Genomic DNA, 18,457 nt, shown 5'->3' on the forward strand with positions numbered 1-18,457 from the left:
CACATATTAAATAAAAAACTCCCACCCCCTGGAAATGAGCTAAAAAAATAAACAAAATCCACCTCCCACCTCCCTGTCCCCACTTCCTCCCATTCCCTCCAAATAAAAGGGAAAAAAAGGTAAAGGAAAACAAAACAAAAAACTGAAAAACAAAAAACACCCCCAAATCCCCCAAAACAAGGTAGTGCATTTCCCCAGGGGAAAGGAGAATTTACACTGGAGCTGCTGGGAGCAGATCAGAGATCTTCCGGCTACAGAAACCTGCAAAGAAAGACACTCAAAACAGAAAAAGAAACACAAAAGGAAACAAAATAGATCACCAGGCAATCTGGAGGGGCAGGGAGCCAGAAAAGAGGGGTGGGGTGGGTGGTAGACCTGGCAGGACAGGAACAGGCAGGAGGGGACTGTGAAAGCTAGGGAGAAGATGGAGGGAAGGTAACAAGCAGAACAGTTTGGTGTCCTTGCAGAGCCCTGGGTAAAAAAACCCCTCCTACCACCCATGCCCACCTACCCTTGAGCAGCCCGCAAGGGAGCAAAGGGGGACAGGGAAACAGGGGGAGCAGCTTGCGCGGTTGAGACGTGTCCATGGCGAATCCCCAGAGTGAATGAGCAGCCCCCTGCCCCACTCCCTGGGCCTTCCCTTACTCCCCAAAGCAGGTCCCTCCTCAGCAGTTAGTTATGGGATTCTCCCCCCTTCCACAGTATATCTTTTTTTTTTTTTTTAATATTTTTTTCCATCAAGGTCATCTTCTGTTTTTTCTTTTCTTTTAATTCTTTTTTTTTTTCTCCTTCTTTCCTCTTTTTTTCCTCTCTCTCCTCCTAATATACACTTTTTTTAGTGGGGGGAATACCATGATGTTGCTCTAGCCCGGCCCCTGTAGACACGACCCTGGGGCCTGCTGTTAAAACCAATGTAGAATCGAGAGCGGGAACTGTTGTAGTTGGTGGTCTGGGCACAGTATCGGGCTCGCGGGAAACCTCCAGTCTGTTGTGCTGATGCCTGGTCTGTTGGTTCGTTTTGGGATCACCTTGATTTGTCTTCCTCTAAATAAGGACTCATCTAAGGCCAAGGAAGTCCTCACTGACTCTTTGTCTGAGAACTCTATATATGCAAACCCTTTGGGATGGCCACTAAATTAGTCACATAGTATAGTAACACGGTTGACTGAACCACAGCCATTAAAGTGTGCTTCCAGCTCTTCTGCTGTTGCACCATAGTCCACATTGCCAACATAGATGGAACGGGCATCTGCCTCCATCTTCTCCTCAATGGACATGATCACCGGGCCAGCATTGCCTGGAAGTGGACTCATATTCATCTTCTTCTCTACCTCGTTCTGTAGCTCCTTTAGCTTCTCAGCTTCTTCCTCCCTCTCCCTGACTCCAGCTTTGATCGCTTCCAGCTCCAGGTCCTCAGTGGTGCCGTCCCCCGGGTCACCCTCGACCAGTCCCGGCTCCTCCTCCTCCTCCTGGCTGCCGGGGGCTCCCGAGCCAGGCCCAGGGCCCGGAGCTCCCGGGGCGGGGGGCACGGGGCCGGGCGGCTCCTCTTCAGGCTCGGGCTCTAGCAGCAGCTCCTCAGGCTCCAGTTCCTCAGACTCCAAGCCGTTCCTGCGACCCCCGGGGCCCCCTCCCCGGCCTCCCCACCGGCCCCGGGCACAAGATGGTGCCGCCGCCCCGGCCGGAGCCCCGACCGCCCGCAGACCCCGCTGCTGCGGCCGCCGGTGCCGCTCAAAAAAATGTTTTACAAGCTAATATTCTACACTTACTAGAGGGAGCCAATACCGGTTTATATAATACTTGTCTTTAAAAGTGCTCATAAATTATACGTATCTTTTAAATTACAGCTACAATTTACATGCTGTAAATAACTTCTTTTTTTGGTATTGTAACAGGGAAGAGCTAAATTGGACTCCATGTTGGATCTGTTTCTTTGACTTTAACCTTTGCTTTTCGTTGCTTTTGTTATTATAATCATACGTAATGGCGTGCCTCAGGGAACCCTGCTGCTTCTGGCAGAATGTTAAACTAAAGTGCCTCTCTTCAGCTCACAGGGAGACAATCTGACCCTGCCCACCTGTGAATGGCTGCCAGAAAGAAGAAATTAACACATCCCCTCACTGAGGCTGGTCCTTCCGGGAGATGTTTTGCTAGACTGATGGCCGTTTTTACTTTACTTCCCCACTGCCTCTCGCTCTCTGATTCTATAAAAGAAACTGGCATCCAGACCCTGATAAGATGGTTTTTGGGGGCCCTAGCCCTCCATCTCTCAGACTGCTGGCTTTCTGAATAAAGTCGTCTTCTTTGCCTCAACACCTTGTCTCTGATTTACTGGCCTGTCGTGCGGCAAGCAGAGCAAGCTTGGACTCGGTAACAAATTTGGCTTAGCCAGTCAGGAGCCTTGTGGCTCATGGCTAGCTGGCCCCAGTCAAGGAATATTGGGGCAAGACCCTAGCAGCTGCCAGGTCTATTTGTCCTGAGGATCTTCACTTCAAAGTACCCTGAAGCGACACCAGCTACCCCAGCGCTTGGCAGTTGAAGCAAGGAACCAACAAACTTCTAGGAGTCGTCGGACTCAGTTTGATTTTGGACGGTAAGTCGCTCTGGCGTGCACACTGGGAACATATTCCCCCCTCAATTTGGGCTTTTCCTTTACGGGACAAGCCAGTTTGGTCGGGGTACCCTGTTGGAGAGGGGAATTGTTGTTGGACTCTACCTGATTTTGGGAACTGGTTCACTGGGAACTAGTTCGTCGGTTTTGGTCTTGGTTTTCTTTTGGTTTTGTGTGCATTGATGCTAGAATTTGTTTGTGCTTTTTGTGTTGGAATTTGTCTGCGTCTTTCATGTTTTGGTGTTATCAAACTTATCAAAAAGGGAAATACTCCATCTATCCTGAAGGATAGCCCTTTGGGGCATATATTAGATAAATGGGCAAAACATAGCTATGAGCCTATGACTAAGAAAGACATGATATACTATTGTAATAGGGTATGGACCCAATATATGTTAGGATCAGAAGAACGACGGGCCCCTGAATGGCTCACTTAATTATCATACGATCTGGCAGTTAGAAGTGTTTTGCAAAAGAGCAGGGAAAAGAGGTCAGATTCCATATGTAGAAGCATTTATGCTATTGCATCAGGAAGAAGGAGTCAGAGGACTGCCACCTTATGGTACAACGGTCTGAAAGGAAACCCAAGGGAGAACCTGTTCTACAAGGGGAAGGGGGGGGAAACGAGAGTGGGGACATATTATTCCAGTGCTTAAACACCCGCTGTGGCCCATCCAGCTACCCCACTGGCCGAGCAGGCTGCATGCACTGGCAGTTGTTCCAACTGCCCCACCCTATGGCGCCAACATATTCACCCCTTTCACTACCTCTTGCTTCCCCCACTCATGGGGATTGAATAGCAGTTTCTATGGTAACCCCGGTGGCAGAGGGACCTGGTTTAGTATCACCATCTAAGACCCGACAGGGCACCCAATTTGGACTGAGAGCAACTTCCGCAGCAAGGCAATTTCCCTTGCGCTGATACCCTGTAGGAGTCTGTAATGCAAATGGCCAGCCAGCTGGGCTCCTATGGATGCAGAATCCATTCCCGACTTAGGATTTGCTTAACTGGAAAAACCATAACCCTGCTTACTGAGAGGACCCACTCCATATGGCTGAACTTTTCACCTCAATATTTGCCACTTACCATCCCACTTGGGCAGACATTCACACTCTTATGAATATAATGACTACTGAGGATGAAAGGAGGATGGTAGAGAGGAAGTGCACCAGCTCCATTTAGTGGATCCAAATGGAACGCCAGAAGCAAATTTGGCAGTCCCTATTGCTGAGCCTCACTGGGATCCTAATAATGGGGGCATGCCACTTCTAGAACACTACAGGGGATGTGTTTTAGTGGGTCTTCAAAAGGGGGTATCTAGACAAAAGAGCTTAAACAAGATTCAGGAGATAAAACAAAAGCCAAATGAGGATCTATCAGAGTTCCTGGAAAGGATTTATCAAGCTTATAAGCGCTACATGGATGCAGACCCCGAGACCCCTGAGAATGTATGACTTTCATTGGGCAAAGCACCCCAGATATTAGGAAAAAATTACAGAAGTTAGATGGTGTATTTGGAATGAACCCTTCTCAATTAGTAGATGTTGCTTTTAAAGTATTCAACAACAGGGAACAATGACAAAAGCAAGAAGATGCAAAACGGAATGTACCTTTTCTGGCAGCAGCATTGAATTCCCAGAAGGTGAGTAACCTAAAGGAAGGTAAGACACCACTGGGGAAGGAGCAATGTGCTTACTGCAAGGAGGAAGGGCATTGGAAAAGAAAATGCCCTTGATGAAAGAATAATAGAAGACAGGAGCCTCTCATATGGTAGAAAGAGAGGAGCAATCTGATAATGAATGAAGAGGTCCTTGGACCTGAGGCGTCTGATTCTAATTTCCCCACAAGACCCCTGGGTAACATTGACAGTGGGGAACAAGTTGATTGACTTTCTAATAGATATGGGTGTCACATATTCTGTGGTAAACACCAAGGTGGCACAGAAAACATCTCAGTCTATCTTGGTCATGGGAGTTTCTGGAGAAGTAGAGAACCATTTGTTTCTATAAGCTCTAGAATGCCAACTGGGGGACATAGCTTCTTATATATGACAGAGTGTCCAATTCCCCTTCTGCGACAAGATCTCCTTTGTAAATTAAACACTCAAGTAACCTTTTCGCCAGAACAGCTTGACATCAGGGTCCCACCGGAGCACACTTTAAGCCTACAAATGGTACTCATGGAAACCCCAGAGAAGGAGACAGGGCTTTTTCCCACAGAGGTCTACGAAAAGGTAAGGCTGGAAGTGTGGGCTGATGGCACTCCGGGGAAGGCCAAAAACACCTAATCTAAAACAATATCCTTTGAAACAAAAGGCTCAAAAGGGAATTCAGGGCTTCCCTGGTGGCGCAGTGGTTGGGAGTCTGCCTGCCGATGCAGGGGACACGGGTTCGTGCCCCAGTCCGGGAAGATCCCACATGCTGCGGAGCGGCTAGGCCTGTGAGCCATGGCCGCTGAGCCTGCGCGTCCAGAGCCCGTGCTCCGCAACCGGAGAGGCCACAACAGTGAGAGGCCCGCGTACCGCAAAAAAAAAAAAAAAAAAAGGGAATTCAGCCAATCCTGGAGAAGTTTTTGAAAACAGGACTGATTAGACCTTGCAGGTCCCCATATAACACCCTTATCTTTCCGGTCAAAAAGCCAAACTCAGTAGAGTATCGCTTTGTCCAAGACTTGAGGGCTATTAATGAAGTAGTCCAAGACTTACACCCTGTGCTGCCTAATCCATACACTCTGCTCACAACTATTCTGGGAGAATACGGCTGGTTCTCAGTCTTGGACTTGAAAGATGCTTTTTTCTGCATTCTTATTGTAGAAGAATCACAGCAGCTATTTGCTGTTGAATGGCAAGACCCAGAAACGCAGGTAGTCCAACAGTATTGTTGGACAGTCCTGACTCAAGGAGTTAAGAATTCCCCTACCTTGTTTGGGGAGACGTTGTCTAGAGACCTTAGAGACTTAATATTGGACGAAGGACTCTTGCTCCAATATGTGGATGACTTGCACATAGTGAGCCCTACATACAATAAATGTCTACAAAATACTATCAGAACCCTGAACTATTTGGCTAATTGTGGATATAAGGTCTCCCAGAAAAAGGCCCGGATATGCAAACAGCAAGTCACGTATCTGGGCTTTGTCCTCTCTCAAGGACAGCAGGATCTTTTGCCTGACAGAAAGCAGGCAATTGCAGGCTTAGGAGCATCCAAGACCCACAGACAACTGAGAGGCTTTCTGGGAATGGCAGGGTTCTGTCGGATTTGGATCCCAAGCAATGGGCTCATCGTAAAGCCCCTCTATGAGGCACTGAAGGGACATGATCTTGAGCCCCTTACTTGGACTAGAGAGTGCCAAACAGCCTTTGAAACGATAAAAACGAAGTTAGTCTCAGCCCTGGCTTTGGGACTACCAGACTTAAAGAAACCTTTCAAACTGTATGTACATGAGAGACAAGGCATAAGCCTTGGGGTGTTAATTCAAACTCTGAGGAATATCCCCCGACCTGTTGCTTACTTCTCAAAACAACTAGAACAGACTATTAAGGGGTGGCCTCCTGGCCTTCAAGCTGTAGCAGCTACTTGTGACAGATTTCAGGAAGCTGAGAAGTTTACCCTAGGGCAACCCACCACTGTGTATGTTCCTCACCATGTCCTTTCTTTGCTGGAACAGAAAGGGGCCTATTGGCTGACTTTTGGGAGAATGGGAAAGTACCAAGCCGTTCTCCTGGACAATCCCAACGTAAGACTTCAAGTCACTTCAGCCCTAAATCCAGCCACATTGCTCCTGATTGATGCTGCACAATCCCCAGAGCATGACTGCCTACACGTCATTGAGCTAGTGTACTCTAGCAGACCAGACTTAATGGACCTACCCTTGGCTGAGCCAGATATGGAATTGTTCACCGATGGAAGCAGCTTCATGGACAAAGGTAGGCGACATGACGGGTATATAACCACAAGCCAGGTGGTAACACTTAAAAGGATTGTTGAAGCAAAAGCCCTGCCCCCGGGGAGCTCAGCTCAGAAGGCAGAAATCATTGCTCTGACAAGAGCCCTGCTCCTCGCTAAAGGGAAGCGAGTAAATATATACAGACTCCCGCTATGCATTTTCTGTGGTGCATGCTCAGGGGGCGATCTGGAAAGGAAGGAGGCTTCTCACTTCAAACAATAAAGGCACAAAACATGCTTCTGAAATCCTGTCACTATTAGAAGCAGTCCATAATCCCTCACAAGTGGCCGTAATGCACTGCCCAGGCCACCAGAAGGGTGACACTCACACAATAAAGGGCACCTGGTTAGCTGACCAAGCTGCAAAGAAAGCAGCAAAGAAAGGTAATTATTCAAGCCATGATAGGGTCACTTCTTCCGCAGATTGACTTGTCAAAATATCAGCCAGTGTATTCAGAAAAGAACAGGAGAGGGCCAAGGAGTGGGGTTTCACTCTTGACCGTAACTCACCTGGCTGGAAATGTAATGCACTAGGAACTGTTTTGATTCCTGAGGCCCTCTTGGACACTGTGCTGAAGCACATTCATGACAGTACCCGTTATGGGAGAGATGCCACCTGCAATGGATTTAAAATTATATAATGGGAACTCACCTACAGAAGACCATCCAGCGAGTCACTCGGAATTGTATGATTTGTGCTAAAAATAACCCTAAAACTGTTGTCAGACCTCCCCAGATGGGGCCCCAGCACAGAGCGACCTGCCTCACAGAGGACTGGCAAATAGACTTTACTCAAATACCTTAAATTGAGGGAAACTTCAGATACCTGTTGGTGTGTGTGGACACTTTTTCAGGATGGGTGGAAGCATATCCCACCCAGACAGAAAAAGCCTCCCAAGTGGTTAAAGTCCTCCTTAAGGAAATTATTCCCCAGTTTGGACTACCTAACACCCTCCAGAGTGATAATGGACCTGCTTTTGTCTCTAGCATAACCCAATAAGTGGCTAAAGCACTGCAAATTAATAGGAAGTTACATTCATCCTGGAGACCACAATCAACAGGAAAATCTGAGAAAATGAATCATACGTTGAAAAGGAGCATTGCTGACATATGTCAAGAGGCTAATATAACTTAGGATAAGGCATTGCCAGTTACCCTGTTATGGATCAGAGTGGCTTCCAGAAGCAGGGTTAAATTAAGCCCCTATGAAATATTGTATGGTAGGCCATTCTAGGTGTCTGCCCGGGTAGGGGAATCTGTAAATGCTCTGAAAGACATAGCTGTTGCTAATTATGTTAAAGCTTTGGGCACTATCCTAACCTCTGTTCATGAGTTTGCTTCCAGCAGATCTGCCTATCCAACTGAGGTAGCTTTGCATCCTTTCTGACCCAGAGATCGAGTCCTCCTTAAAACCTGGAGAGAACAAGGGCCTGAGCACCAGCTGACTGCAAGGTGGACAGGACCACATGTGGTATTACTCACCATGCATTAATCTGTCAAATTGGCTGGGATAAAACCTTGGATTCATCATATTTGGATTAAAGCTGCACCACCATCATCAGAAGACGACCCAACTCCTGAGAGGCTTGGAGAGCAGTGGGTTTGTGAACCCTTAGAAGACTAAAGGTTGCTCTTCAAAAAGGATGTATTGAGATTGCAATTTCCTTATAGATGGAGAAGGATGGGTCCATCTACTTGTTTAATCCTGTTCTACTGAATAGCACAGCATCAGGTCCAAATAATTGAGAATTGTACTATTTACTAAAAATTCTAAGAATTATCCCCTGCCCAGTGCTGATGAATTCCATTCCACGATCACTCATCACTGCCCCTACACAGCAGGAAGTAGCTAAGAGTGGTCATTGCCCCTTATCCTACAAGATTGTGGAATGGACATTGACAGTGGGGAATTGTAACTGGGAAGAGCTAAATCGGACTCCATGTTGGATCTGTTTCTTTGACTTTAACTTTGCTTTTCGTTGCTTTTGTTATTATAATCATACCCTACCTCAGGGAAGCCTGCCCCTCTGCCAGAATGTTAAACTAAAGTGCCTCTGTTCAGCTCACAGGGAGACAATCTGATCCTGCCCACCTGTGAATGGCTGCAAGAAAGAAGAAATTAACACATCCCTTCACTGAGGCTGGTCCCCCCAGGAGATGTTTCGCAAGGCTGATGGCCGTTTTTACTTTACTTCCCCACTGCCTCTCGCTCTCTGATTCTATAAAAGAAACTGGCATCCAGACCCTGATAAGATGGTTTTTGGGGACCCTAGCCCACCATCTTCTTAGTCTGCCAGCTTTCCAAATAAAGTTGTCTTCCTTGCCTCAACAGCTCATCTCCGACTTGTTGGCTTGTCGTGTGGTGAGCAGAGCAAGCTTGGACTTAGTAACAGTATCATTCCAACTTTTTACAACTTGTGTTGCAGGAAGTGGGACCCCTTCCGGGGCCCAAGAGTGGGCTCTTGTCTAACACTCGGAAATGAATTGTCCGAGGAGACATGTGCTGACAAAGCAAAAGACTTTATTGGGAAGGGGTGCCTGGGCAGAGAGCAGCAGGGTAAGGAAACCCAGGAGAACTAATCTGCCATGTGGCTCACAGTCTCAGGTTTTATGGTAATGGGGTTAGTTTCTGGGTTGTCTCTTGCCACTTTGCTTGGCCCACAGTCTGACTCAGGGTTCTTCCTGGTGGCGCTCACATCTCAGCCAAGATGGATTCCAGAAAGAAGGATTCTGGGAGATTGGTAGGACATATGGACTGGTATCTCCTTCCTCCTTTCAGCCCCTCCCATATTCTCCTGGTTTTTGGTGGCAGCACCATGTTCCTTATCAGGACCTCCTGTTGCAAGACAGCTGACGCAAGTGGTTATCACTGTGCCTGGTCAAGGTGGGTGGTTTTGGTCAATGCTTCCCTAACACGTACAGTTAACTAGTTAACATATCACCACAACTCAGCCTGAGTGAGCCCCTCCCTTTAAGGTGGACCCCTTTGTCCTTTGAATACTACCCCTGAAATCCTTGGATATCCAGCTTGCCTCAAGTCCATTCTATTTAAATAGTGTGTGTATGCTTTTGTGTGTGTGTTTGTATGTTCATGTGTTTGTGTGTCTGTGCGTATGTGTGTGAGTGTGTGCAGACATGGAATCAGCTGCCTTCCAAAGAGCCCTGCTTCATTTTGGTGGAGAAGTGCAGTAGGTCCAGATCTAAGAGCTAGAGGCGTATGTGAGAATGGTGATGTATGAAAGGGCTACTATATAAGTCACTTTTAATGACAGAGCTCCAAAATGTTTTTGACGATTTTATATACTAGTTTTGATTTACTTTTTAAATAAGTAACACTCATGATTTAAAAAGCCCATCCTAGCTATCTGACTCACCTCTCAAGGCAACCAAGTGTCCCAACTCTTGGTCTCACAGCTGAAGGCTGTGATATCACATGGATGTTCCCAGTTTCACAAATTATTGTGCTGTTCCCCCATGCCTTACCTTTCTTTTAGGATGAGCCTTTTTTGCCCATTTAGACCTCTCCTGCCTGTCCCTTTTCTCGAGAAGCTCTCAGTCTGGGGAAGACAGCAAGGCAGAGTGGACAGCACCGTGGAGCCTGGTGCCAAGGGCGTGATACCCACGTATGAGTTTGCTGGGGGGGGGGTGGGCATGGGACGTCGGCATCCTGTATCAAGCAGGATGGCCAGGTGAACTTGGGTAACAAACCACAAGGTTCACTTCTTGCTCTTGCTCTGTGTCCATAGCGGGGTGTTGGGGCACTCTGAGTCACCTCTCCAGGACTCAGGCTGATTGAACAACGACCAACTATAGCTGCAGGTCCTGGAGACAGAGTGGGGAGCACCCTGGAGGGTCTCACACAGATAATGCAGTGCTCTCACACCAGGTGATGGGCACTCCTTCCACTCACCCCATGCCCTGTTTGCCAGAACTAGTCACATGGTCTCTCCTGAAGGCTGGGGGTGGAAGATGCAGCCAGATCACAGGCCCAGAAGATTGGGGAGCATTGGTGATTGCCTTGAGGATGACACAGACCATGGATGGCAAAGTGGAAATTTATTTTATTTTATTTGTGTGCCTATTTATTACTCCTATTTCATTTTTTAAAGTATGTGCTCCCAACAGGACTCCTAAACATTCCTATTGCCTTCTTTTTTTTTTTTTTTTTGCGGTACGTGGGCCTCTCAGTGTTGTGGCCTCTCCCGTTGCGGAGCACAGGCTCCGGACGCACAGGCTCAGCAGCCATGGCTCACGGGCCCAGCCGCTCCGCGGCATGTGGGATCTTCCCGGAGTGGGGCATGAACCCATGTCCCCTGCATCGGCAGGCGGACTCTCAACCACTGTGCCACCAGGGAAGCCCTCCTATTGCCTTCTTAACATCCATACACCAGCTTTCATCTATTGTGATGTGTGTTACACCTTAACTCAATTCTCAAATAAAGGTGTTAGGAGAAGTCTTCTTGATACTTCAGAAAAAAACAGATTTATTCTTAAAGTTGGGCTGTTTCACAGGAACAGAACCACTTGTGTTTCCCTTAAGCAGTTCGCAGAGAGGACTTTTGTGTACCCCTGGGTGAGGGTCCTGGGTACCCATCCCAGGTAGGGGACATGGTAATCATGACTGGGGGGCAGGGAGGGAGTCTTGGCCCTAGGTCAGGAGTGGGGCTGGACTGTCACATACTTATCTCTCTTGGTCCCGAACCAAACCTGACGGAGGGTAAGACCTGTCATGGCCATGTCACGGAGTAGGAAACAGAGCCACAGGGGAGGGGTAGCTTGCCTGGGGTAGAAGGTTTAAACTTGCAGGATGCCACAGCCTTAGTTTTGGCGTTTGGACAACTAGGATGAAGCCCCAGACCCACCTCTGTAACTGTGGTTGCTCCAGGGACAAGATCTACAGGCCATACCCAACGCTCACGATGCAGAAGTAAGCTCTCAGGCTTGTCTGGCCACAGAATGTTCCAGTCCCTTGTTGCTCAGGTCCCTCTGCCCAAAGTTGAACAGATGCTTGTTAGGACCAGCTCCAGGTCATTACCTGTTAGGTCTCAGGGCTCTGTTTCGGCTAGTGGAAAATGTACCTGAAAGTTTATGAATTGCATTTGGCTCCTAGTAACAGAGAGCTGGAAAATATTTTCTTAAACAAGAAAGTACTTTCCTTGTCTAGGAGGTGACAAGAAGCCTGAAGGGAGGCAGCCAGGGCTGGCGTGGAGGGCTGCCTCTCTATCACTCTCCCAGGCCCTCCCTGCACCCCCAGGGGAGCCCTGCCCTCTTGCTCCAGCAAGGACCAGGGAGGCAGGGGCAGGGTCAAAGAAGCTCCTGATGAGTCAGCCCTTTGATGGACCTTCCCCAAGCCCTACTCAGGCATCTCCACACTGTCCCTGGCTGAGCTCAGTCCCAGGGCCACCGCTCCCTGTAAGGGAGGCTGGGAGCTGATGCACCAACAAAAGCAGGGTCTGTTACTGAGCAGAAGTGGGTGCAGTGAGCAGTTTCTGTGATTCTCCAAGTGCTGTTATAACTAATACACCCCCTCCATTTCCCTTTGACTGCTCCATTCTGCAAAGGGTGGGAAACAGTGTCAGGTACTAAGGGATGCAGAGAACTTGAGGCCCCAGGCCCTGACATGCTGGAAGATGTGGATCCTTCCAGGGCAGGATTTCCATGTTTCCTGGTTTTCCTGAGCCTTGGGGGAGTTTGCGTGTCACCTCGCATCCCCTTTGGGGCTCACTGAATGCTTTTTGCAGGATGTACTCCCAGCCTCGAAGGCGCTGTGTAGGGAGGTGGCGTCTGGTGTGCTCCCCCCGCCCCCCTGCCACGAGGCAGGGTCCTTGCAGAGACTCTGCAGGTCTGAGCAATCGGTGGTGCTGGAAGGTGGTGGTGGTGCAGCTGGTAACCAGTCATCAGAAAGGCTGCTGCTTCCCAGGTGCAGGGCAGGAAGAGGCTGGGCTGCCCTCCGCTAGGGGAGGAGTCTGACCTGCAACTGGGCTGGATGTGCTCTTGGCAAGAGTGGAATGGGGTCAGAGCCCACTGATCTTGGTCAACTGTCCCCAGCCCATCATGCCTGTCCCTCTGCCCGGCCCTCAGCCCAGAACTCTGCCTGCATCCGCAAGACAGCCAGGGTGAGTTCTGGTTCAGCCATGGCCCCGGGGTCAGAAGGACATGACAGACTGTTGGCCCTGCCCCTGGAACCTGACCCCCTCGATGGGATCAGGTGCCTCCACGGAGGAGAGGGGACATAAGGGGGCTTCCCATTACCTCTTGACACCAAAGCCAAGGTGTGCCCTTCCTGGGTCCAGCCTGGCTTAGCCTTCCTAAGAAGGCTATTTTACAATTCAAACAGTGCCGAGGAAGGTATAAAGTAAAAATAAAGGGCTTACTCCTCAGTTCTCCTCCCCAGGGGCAACAAATGTCTACCTGATTCCTGGGCATCCTCAAGGATATTTTCCCTGTGCATGCACATATAGCTGTACAACTTTTTTTTTTTTAATGCAAGTAGTAACTCTATACACACTGTACTTCAAGTTGCTTTTTATAAAAACAACGCATTTATTATACCTCAGAGGACATGTCAGACCAGCACCATTAGCACTGCCCCGTCTCTGAAAGGCTGCAGAGTATGGCACTATTGGAGATACAGGTATTATACAACTTCCCTCCTGATAGAGGTTTAGGCTGTCACTTGTTTGGGACCATTATAAGCAATGTTGCAGTGACATCCTTGTTCTATATCTTGGAACATTTTCACAGAAGTTAAGGATCAAATATTTAGTGGGACTGCTAAGGTAAGGTCTTGGGGTATGTGTGTTTGAAATTTAGGTAGATACAGCCCAAATGCCCTTGAAGGAGCGGCCCCATTGTAGAGTGCCTCCCCTTTAGTCCATCCTCCACTCAGCAGCCAAAGTGATTTTTAAAGACAGTTAGATCAGGGACTTCCCTGGTGGCGCAGTGGCTGAGAATCTGCCTGCCAGTGAAGGGGACACGGGTTCAATCCATGGTCGGGGAAAATCCCATATACCGTGGAGCAACTAAGCCCGTGTGCCACAACTACTGAGCTTGCGCTCTAGGGCCTGTGAGCCACAACTACTGAAGCCCGCGCACCACAACTACTGAAGACTGCATGCCCTAGAGCCTGTGCTCTATGACAAGAGAAGCCACGGCAATGAGAAGCCGGCGGACCGCAACAAAGAGTAAGTAATCCCCGCTTGCTGCAACTAGAGAAAGCTCGCCTGCAGCAAAAAAGACCCAGTGCAGCCAAAAATATATATATATATATATATAAATTAATTAAAAAATAAAAATAAAAAAATAGATCATCGAATACCCCTGCTAATACCCCAGTTGCTTCGATGGGTACCCACGCCTCTGATGCTATGCCTTGTCCGCCCTCCCCGCAATCTCCCTTCCCACCAAATGCTCCAGCCACACCCACTTCTCACCTGCCCTCCAGCAGAGCAGCTCATCCCACCACAGGGCCTCTGCGGGTGCTGGTCCTTCTGCCAGGTGCCCTCAGAGCTCCATGTGGATGCCAACATGAGGGCCATAAATAGCATTTTATTTTTGTCTCCATGACTATCATCTTACTGTTGGGTGAGGTTGAGTGTTATATCCTCTACCTGTTTTCCTCTCACGTTTTCTCTTTTTCATCGATAGGTACAAACTCTTCGTTTAAAAGATAAACCAACTATTTGTCTCTCATTTTTGTTACAAATATATTTTTCCTGATTGTCCATCTTTTGAGTTTGTGGTAATTTTTCCACTTAAGTGTCTAAGTTTTAGGTATTCAAGTTCATGGACCATTTCCGTATGGTTTCTAAGTTCGTGAAGAAGCCCCCTCAGCTGGCTCTGAGAGGCCACGAGCTGAGCTCCTGCCTCCACTCACTGCAGCTTGTGCTAGTCCTGGGGCTGGGCGAGTGTGGAAAGGCAGGCTGGGGCCCGATCGTGGGGCCCTGAGTGTCTCAGAGCAGTCTGGCTGCGGGGGATGTGAACCACAGGTTTGGGGCAGAGGAGGCGTAGGACCCAGTTTGCATTTGAGAAGTTAACTAGGCAGCTATCGGGTGCGAAGATGAGAAGAAAGGGGGAGTGGTGACCTCCAAGAAACTGCTGAGGGGCCAATGGCTGTGACATGGGGAGGCTCAGACCCTTAGCCCCCCTGAGGCCACTAAAAGGAAGTGGGGAGACCACAGCCCATCTCTGCCCACAGAAACTGCTTAGGGGCAGCCTTGCCATGGGCCAAGGAGGGGCTGCCCCTTCCACTGGGGCAGTGAGTGGGCCTGGGTGGGAAGAGTCTGCGCTGTTATTACATGTACTCTACAGACAGAAAGCCATGACTTCACTCTTGAGATGAAAGGAATCACATTTGCCCACATACACAAGCAAAATCTTGTTTGATTTTTATAATTTAATTTTAGAAAAAGGTCAACAGCTTGTACTGGAGGATGATCTCACATTCACACTCCTGTTCTGGGTTTAGCAGCCTCAAATGGTTACTCTTGATAACGATGTGAACATTTGTGCATAGGTACGTACATGCAAGTGTGTGCGCAATTTATGAAAGTTCTTGCCATCATACCCATACATCACCCTGTTAACAATTTCACTTTTTTACTCTGCTGTATGTGTTGCGTAGTAAATACATAATTTGATATAAGCCTCATACGATGTGATTTCACAGAGTCCTAACCATTGAGATATGACTTAACTTGTTAAAGTGATAAACAAGATTATTATGTGCAAACAGGGTTTATGCTCCAGCTGCATCCAAATTTATTTCACAAAGCTGTAAACACAGGCCCTTTCTCGAGTCCTGATGATTGAGTCTCTCTGCCTTCTGTCGACAGGAGAGGAATGTAAAGGCTGAGTTGGTGCTCTCGGCCCTGTGTTGGCTCTTGGCTTTCCAGCCCTGTCACTTAAAGAAACTCATTCATTCCCCAGATTGGGCAGTGCTCCTCGCTGGGGTCCTTCTAAGGCTTTTCACACAGAGACTTTCCCAAGCGGGGACATCTGATCTCAGCCTGCCCGAGCGGGGCCCCGGGCCCCGGGGACTCAGGAGCTTGAGAAATGTGCTGAGAGCCTGTGAGCCACCGGGGGAAGGGGCAGGGGTCACAGCCCTCCTCCCTCCCTGCCCCGAACTGCTCCCCAATTGAGAGCCCCTAGTGTAATTCCACCCCAGACCTGGGGGTGAAAGTGGGGAGGCCCATTATGCCAGCAAGGCCCAGCCCCACTTCGTGTGACCCAGCCCAGCCCTGAGAGTGGATGGAAGAGGCAGGTGGACTTTGGCCCAATCAGACCCCACCATCTTCCCTTGGGCTGTAAAACCAGCATTGGGGGGATGGGGGTATCCAGGGAACTCAGCCCTAGGATAGGAGAACCCTCAACCCCCCCAACCTGGGCGGGGTGGGAACTTCTCAGCACTTCTTAGCAGCAAGTGGTTCAGAGGAGAACCCAGTCTGCCTCCTGGGTCTTTAGAGGGCTGCAGGCTGCAGGTGGAGAGGTCGGGCTGCCGGCTGCAGGTGGAGAGGTCAGGCTGCTGGCCCATGCTGTCCAGGTCCGAGAAATGCTCATTTCACAGGAATTACCTTCTCTTCCGCATGCAATTCTCCAGCCGGCCCAGCTCCTCATAGGACTGGTAGAAAATGTCAAACTCCCGGGTGCCCCAGCCCCTCCAGACAGCCAGGCACCACTCCAGCTTTTCGTTCTCAAAGCCGCACACAACTGTGTCCTTTGCCACTACGGCAGCATCCACAAGCACCCTGCAGAGAGAGGGGGTCTGAGAAAACCCACAGGGGTACCCACTTGGTCGGGGCTGTGACCCTCACCCTGCACCTTTTCGGAGGACACAGCCTGGTTAAGGGGGCATCTGTGCACCCCAGCCTGGCACCACCAATGTGCTGGGACACACTGCTTCTCTCTCTGTGGTCCAGCCTGTGGGCAGTCTTTCTAAAGCCTAAAAAGGGGCCTAGGGCATCATTTCAGGTTCACCTCAGAGCAGGTATCCTCCCTAATGCACCTCAGACCCCAAAGAGCCCAGAAAAAATGGTCAGTCCTCTGTGTCCACAGGTTTGGCATCCTCAGATACGGAGGGCTGACTGTACTGTGTCATTTCACATATAAGGACTTGAGCATCCTCGGATTTTTGTATCTGCAGAGGTCCTGGAAACAATCCCCTGCAGATGCTGAGGGAGGACAGAATTATCAATTCTACCTAATAATTCTTGCTCATCAATGGTCCATGACAGATTTTAAGCTTTAACTCAATTTCCTTGCCACCCAGCCCAGGCATGATTCTTCTCCCTTTCTAAGTTTCCACATACTTAAGAAATACAGGGCAATATATTAGGCAAAAAACCTGTACCAACAAGTCCTAACTATGTACATTTTTTTTGAGCCTGTGGATTGTTTTGCATGATCCGGGCATACACTGCAAGTTTCCTTCTGGGCCTCCGCGGGGCTGTGTGTCCCACCTCCGAGCACACACTGCCGTGTGCCCTGCCTGGCACTGAGGCCAGCATGTAAACTGGAACGTGCAGGGGCCTCCACTTCCTCAGGCCTTGCATGTCTCGGGCACTTGGTAGCTATTTGCCAAGGGAATAAACGTCTCAGGTGCATCTCAAAAAGCTGGCCTCCCTTTTGCTGGCTGCCTGGGCTGCTTACTCCCTACAGTGAGTGTGCCTGGCTCTTGGTAAACCTGTCTTTGGGGGGCAAATAGGAAAAACAACACCAGGAGAAAATTCAGGGGAACTAATGGTGGGTACTCTGAGGTCAACATACCCGGGCTCTACAGACCTGCCTGCTTCCCTGGAAGCCTGACCTGCGATCTGGGAACTACTGCCGCCCACAAACTCAGCTGGTGCTCAGCAGCAAACCCAGGTCTTGTCTCCAGTATCACTTGCAGGGCAAGGGTCACTGGCCCGGGTGCCATAGACATTTCCTCTGTCATCATCCTACTCTGGGGAAAACAGGCTGAATGCGATTTCTCCATAAGGGAGATTAACCACGTGGGACTCAGCAAAGTGAGGGGTGTGGACATTGCCAGCTGCCTGACGACTCCAACACTGGCTGGCACCAGCCTCCCATCTCTATATTCAGGCAGACTGTGTCTGGACAGGCTGTTCTGCCCAGCATGACCCTCACAATGGAGTCTGGCCTGCCTCCTGGTGGGACCCCCAGCAGATGGGTACAGCTGAGCCTGGGAATGGGCATGGCGAGGGTAGGCATGGCAAAGGTTGGTGTGGTCTGGCTGTGTGGCTTCACCTGGTGCTGTATGGGAGGAGAGGCACCTCAGGAAGGGCTCTCTTGTTTGGCAGGAGGGACGGGGAATCAACTGGATCCCCATTTCAACTGCAGCTGAGCTTGGAGGCATACCCCAGGCAGGGCAGTTGGTCCACAGGTGCTCTGGGCACCCCAAAAACAGGCATCCATGACCAGTGGGTGATGGCCGGTTCAGCTGGTATTTGCTGATCGCCTAGGAGCTGCCTGTTTGTCCTCCGTCTATGGCCACAGTGGTGGACACCATGTTTATTGGTGGAGGACAGAAGGGTGGCGGCCATCATGCAGGGAGGTGGCAGTGAGACCTCGATTCCCTATGCCACACCCTGGGTTCTCTAGGAGCTGCCCTCAGTCTTACCCGTGCGGAGTCAGCTCTCGGGCTTTCAAGACAGCGATGACTCGGCCCCGCTGGGTTCCTGCATCCTTCTCCAAGCCAATGACGATAACATCTCCACCACGCCTAAGAAACCAAAACCCAGAAGGGGAACTGTTTGTCTAGGGCTGTACTCTCCAAGGGAAACAGAGCTGGTGTGCAGAAAGGCACGGGAACAAACACAGCTTCTGCAAATGGATTGAGTTACCGAGAGGGCCCCGGAGCAGGGCGAGGAGGCCTTTCCCAGTAGGAAACCTGACCGTGGCTCT

The 18,457-nt window shown here is 49.6% G+C and overlaps 2 protein-coding genes across 3 annotated transcripts in view; both read right to left on the bottom strand.

Moving 5' to 3' along the window:
* The window catches only part of LRRK1 (leucine rich repeat kinase 1), a 166,792-nt gene that overhangs the window by 28,768 nt on the left and 119,567 nt on the right, over nucleotides 1-18,457 (bottom strand). Inside the window, exons 33-34 of one of the 2 annotated variants that reach the window (XM_060155428.1) lie at nucleotides 18,174-18,275; nucleotides 16,126-16,299 (exon numbers count right to left, since the gene is read on the bottom strand). In XM_060155428.1, coding sequence (XP_060011411.1) covers nucleotides 16,126-16,299; nucleotides 18,174-18,275 — 276 coding nt within the window. Of the gene's footprint in view, nucleotides 1-16,059; nucleotides 16,300-18,173; nucleotides 18,276-18,457 lie in introns of those variants that run through there. The other variant, XM_060155437.1, reaches the window with a different exon arrangement.
* Nucleotides 18-12,689, bottom strand: LOC132512667 (polyadenylate-binding protein 2-like). Its single transcript, XM_060136813.1, has 2 exons — nucleotides 12,612-12,689; nucleotides 18-1,709 (listed from the first exon to the last, which is right to left on the bottom strand). The coding sequence occupies exons 1-2, from the start codon at nucleotides 12,687-12,689 to the stop codon at nucleotides 1,137-1,139; spliced, it is 651 nt and encodes a 216-aa protein (XP_059992796.1). The 3' UTR covers nucleotides 18-1,136.

Source organism: Lagenorhynchus albirostris, chromosome 1 (genome assembly GCF_949774975.1).
Source record: "Lagenorhynchus albirostris chromosome 1, mLagAlb1.1, whole genome shotgun sequence".
Classification (NCBI taxonomy): Eukaryota; Metazoa; Chordata; class Mammalia; order Artiodactyla; family Delphinidae; genus Lagenorhynchus; species Lagenorhynchus albirostris.

Bases quoted from the DNA above. Each gene is read 5' to 3' on its own strand.
- LOC132512667 (XM_060136813.1), bottom strand. From the start codon at position 12,689: ATGGCTGAACCAGAACTCACCCTGGCTGTCTTGCGGATGCAGGCAGAG. The intron at 1,710-12,611 runs GCATGATGGGCT...CGGCGGCCGCAG, and splicing joins AGGGCCGGGCAGAGGGACAG to CAGCGGGGTCTGCGGGCGGT.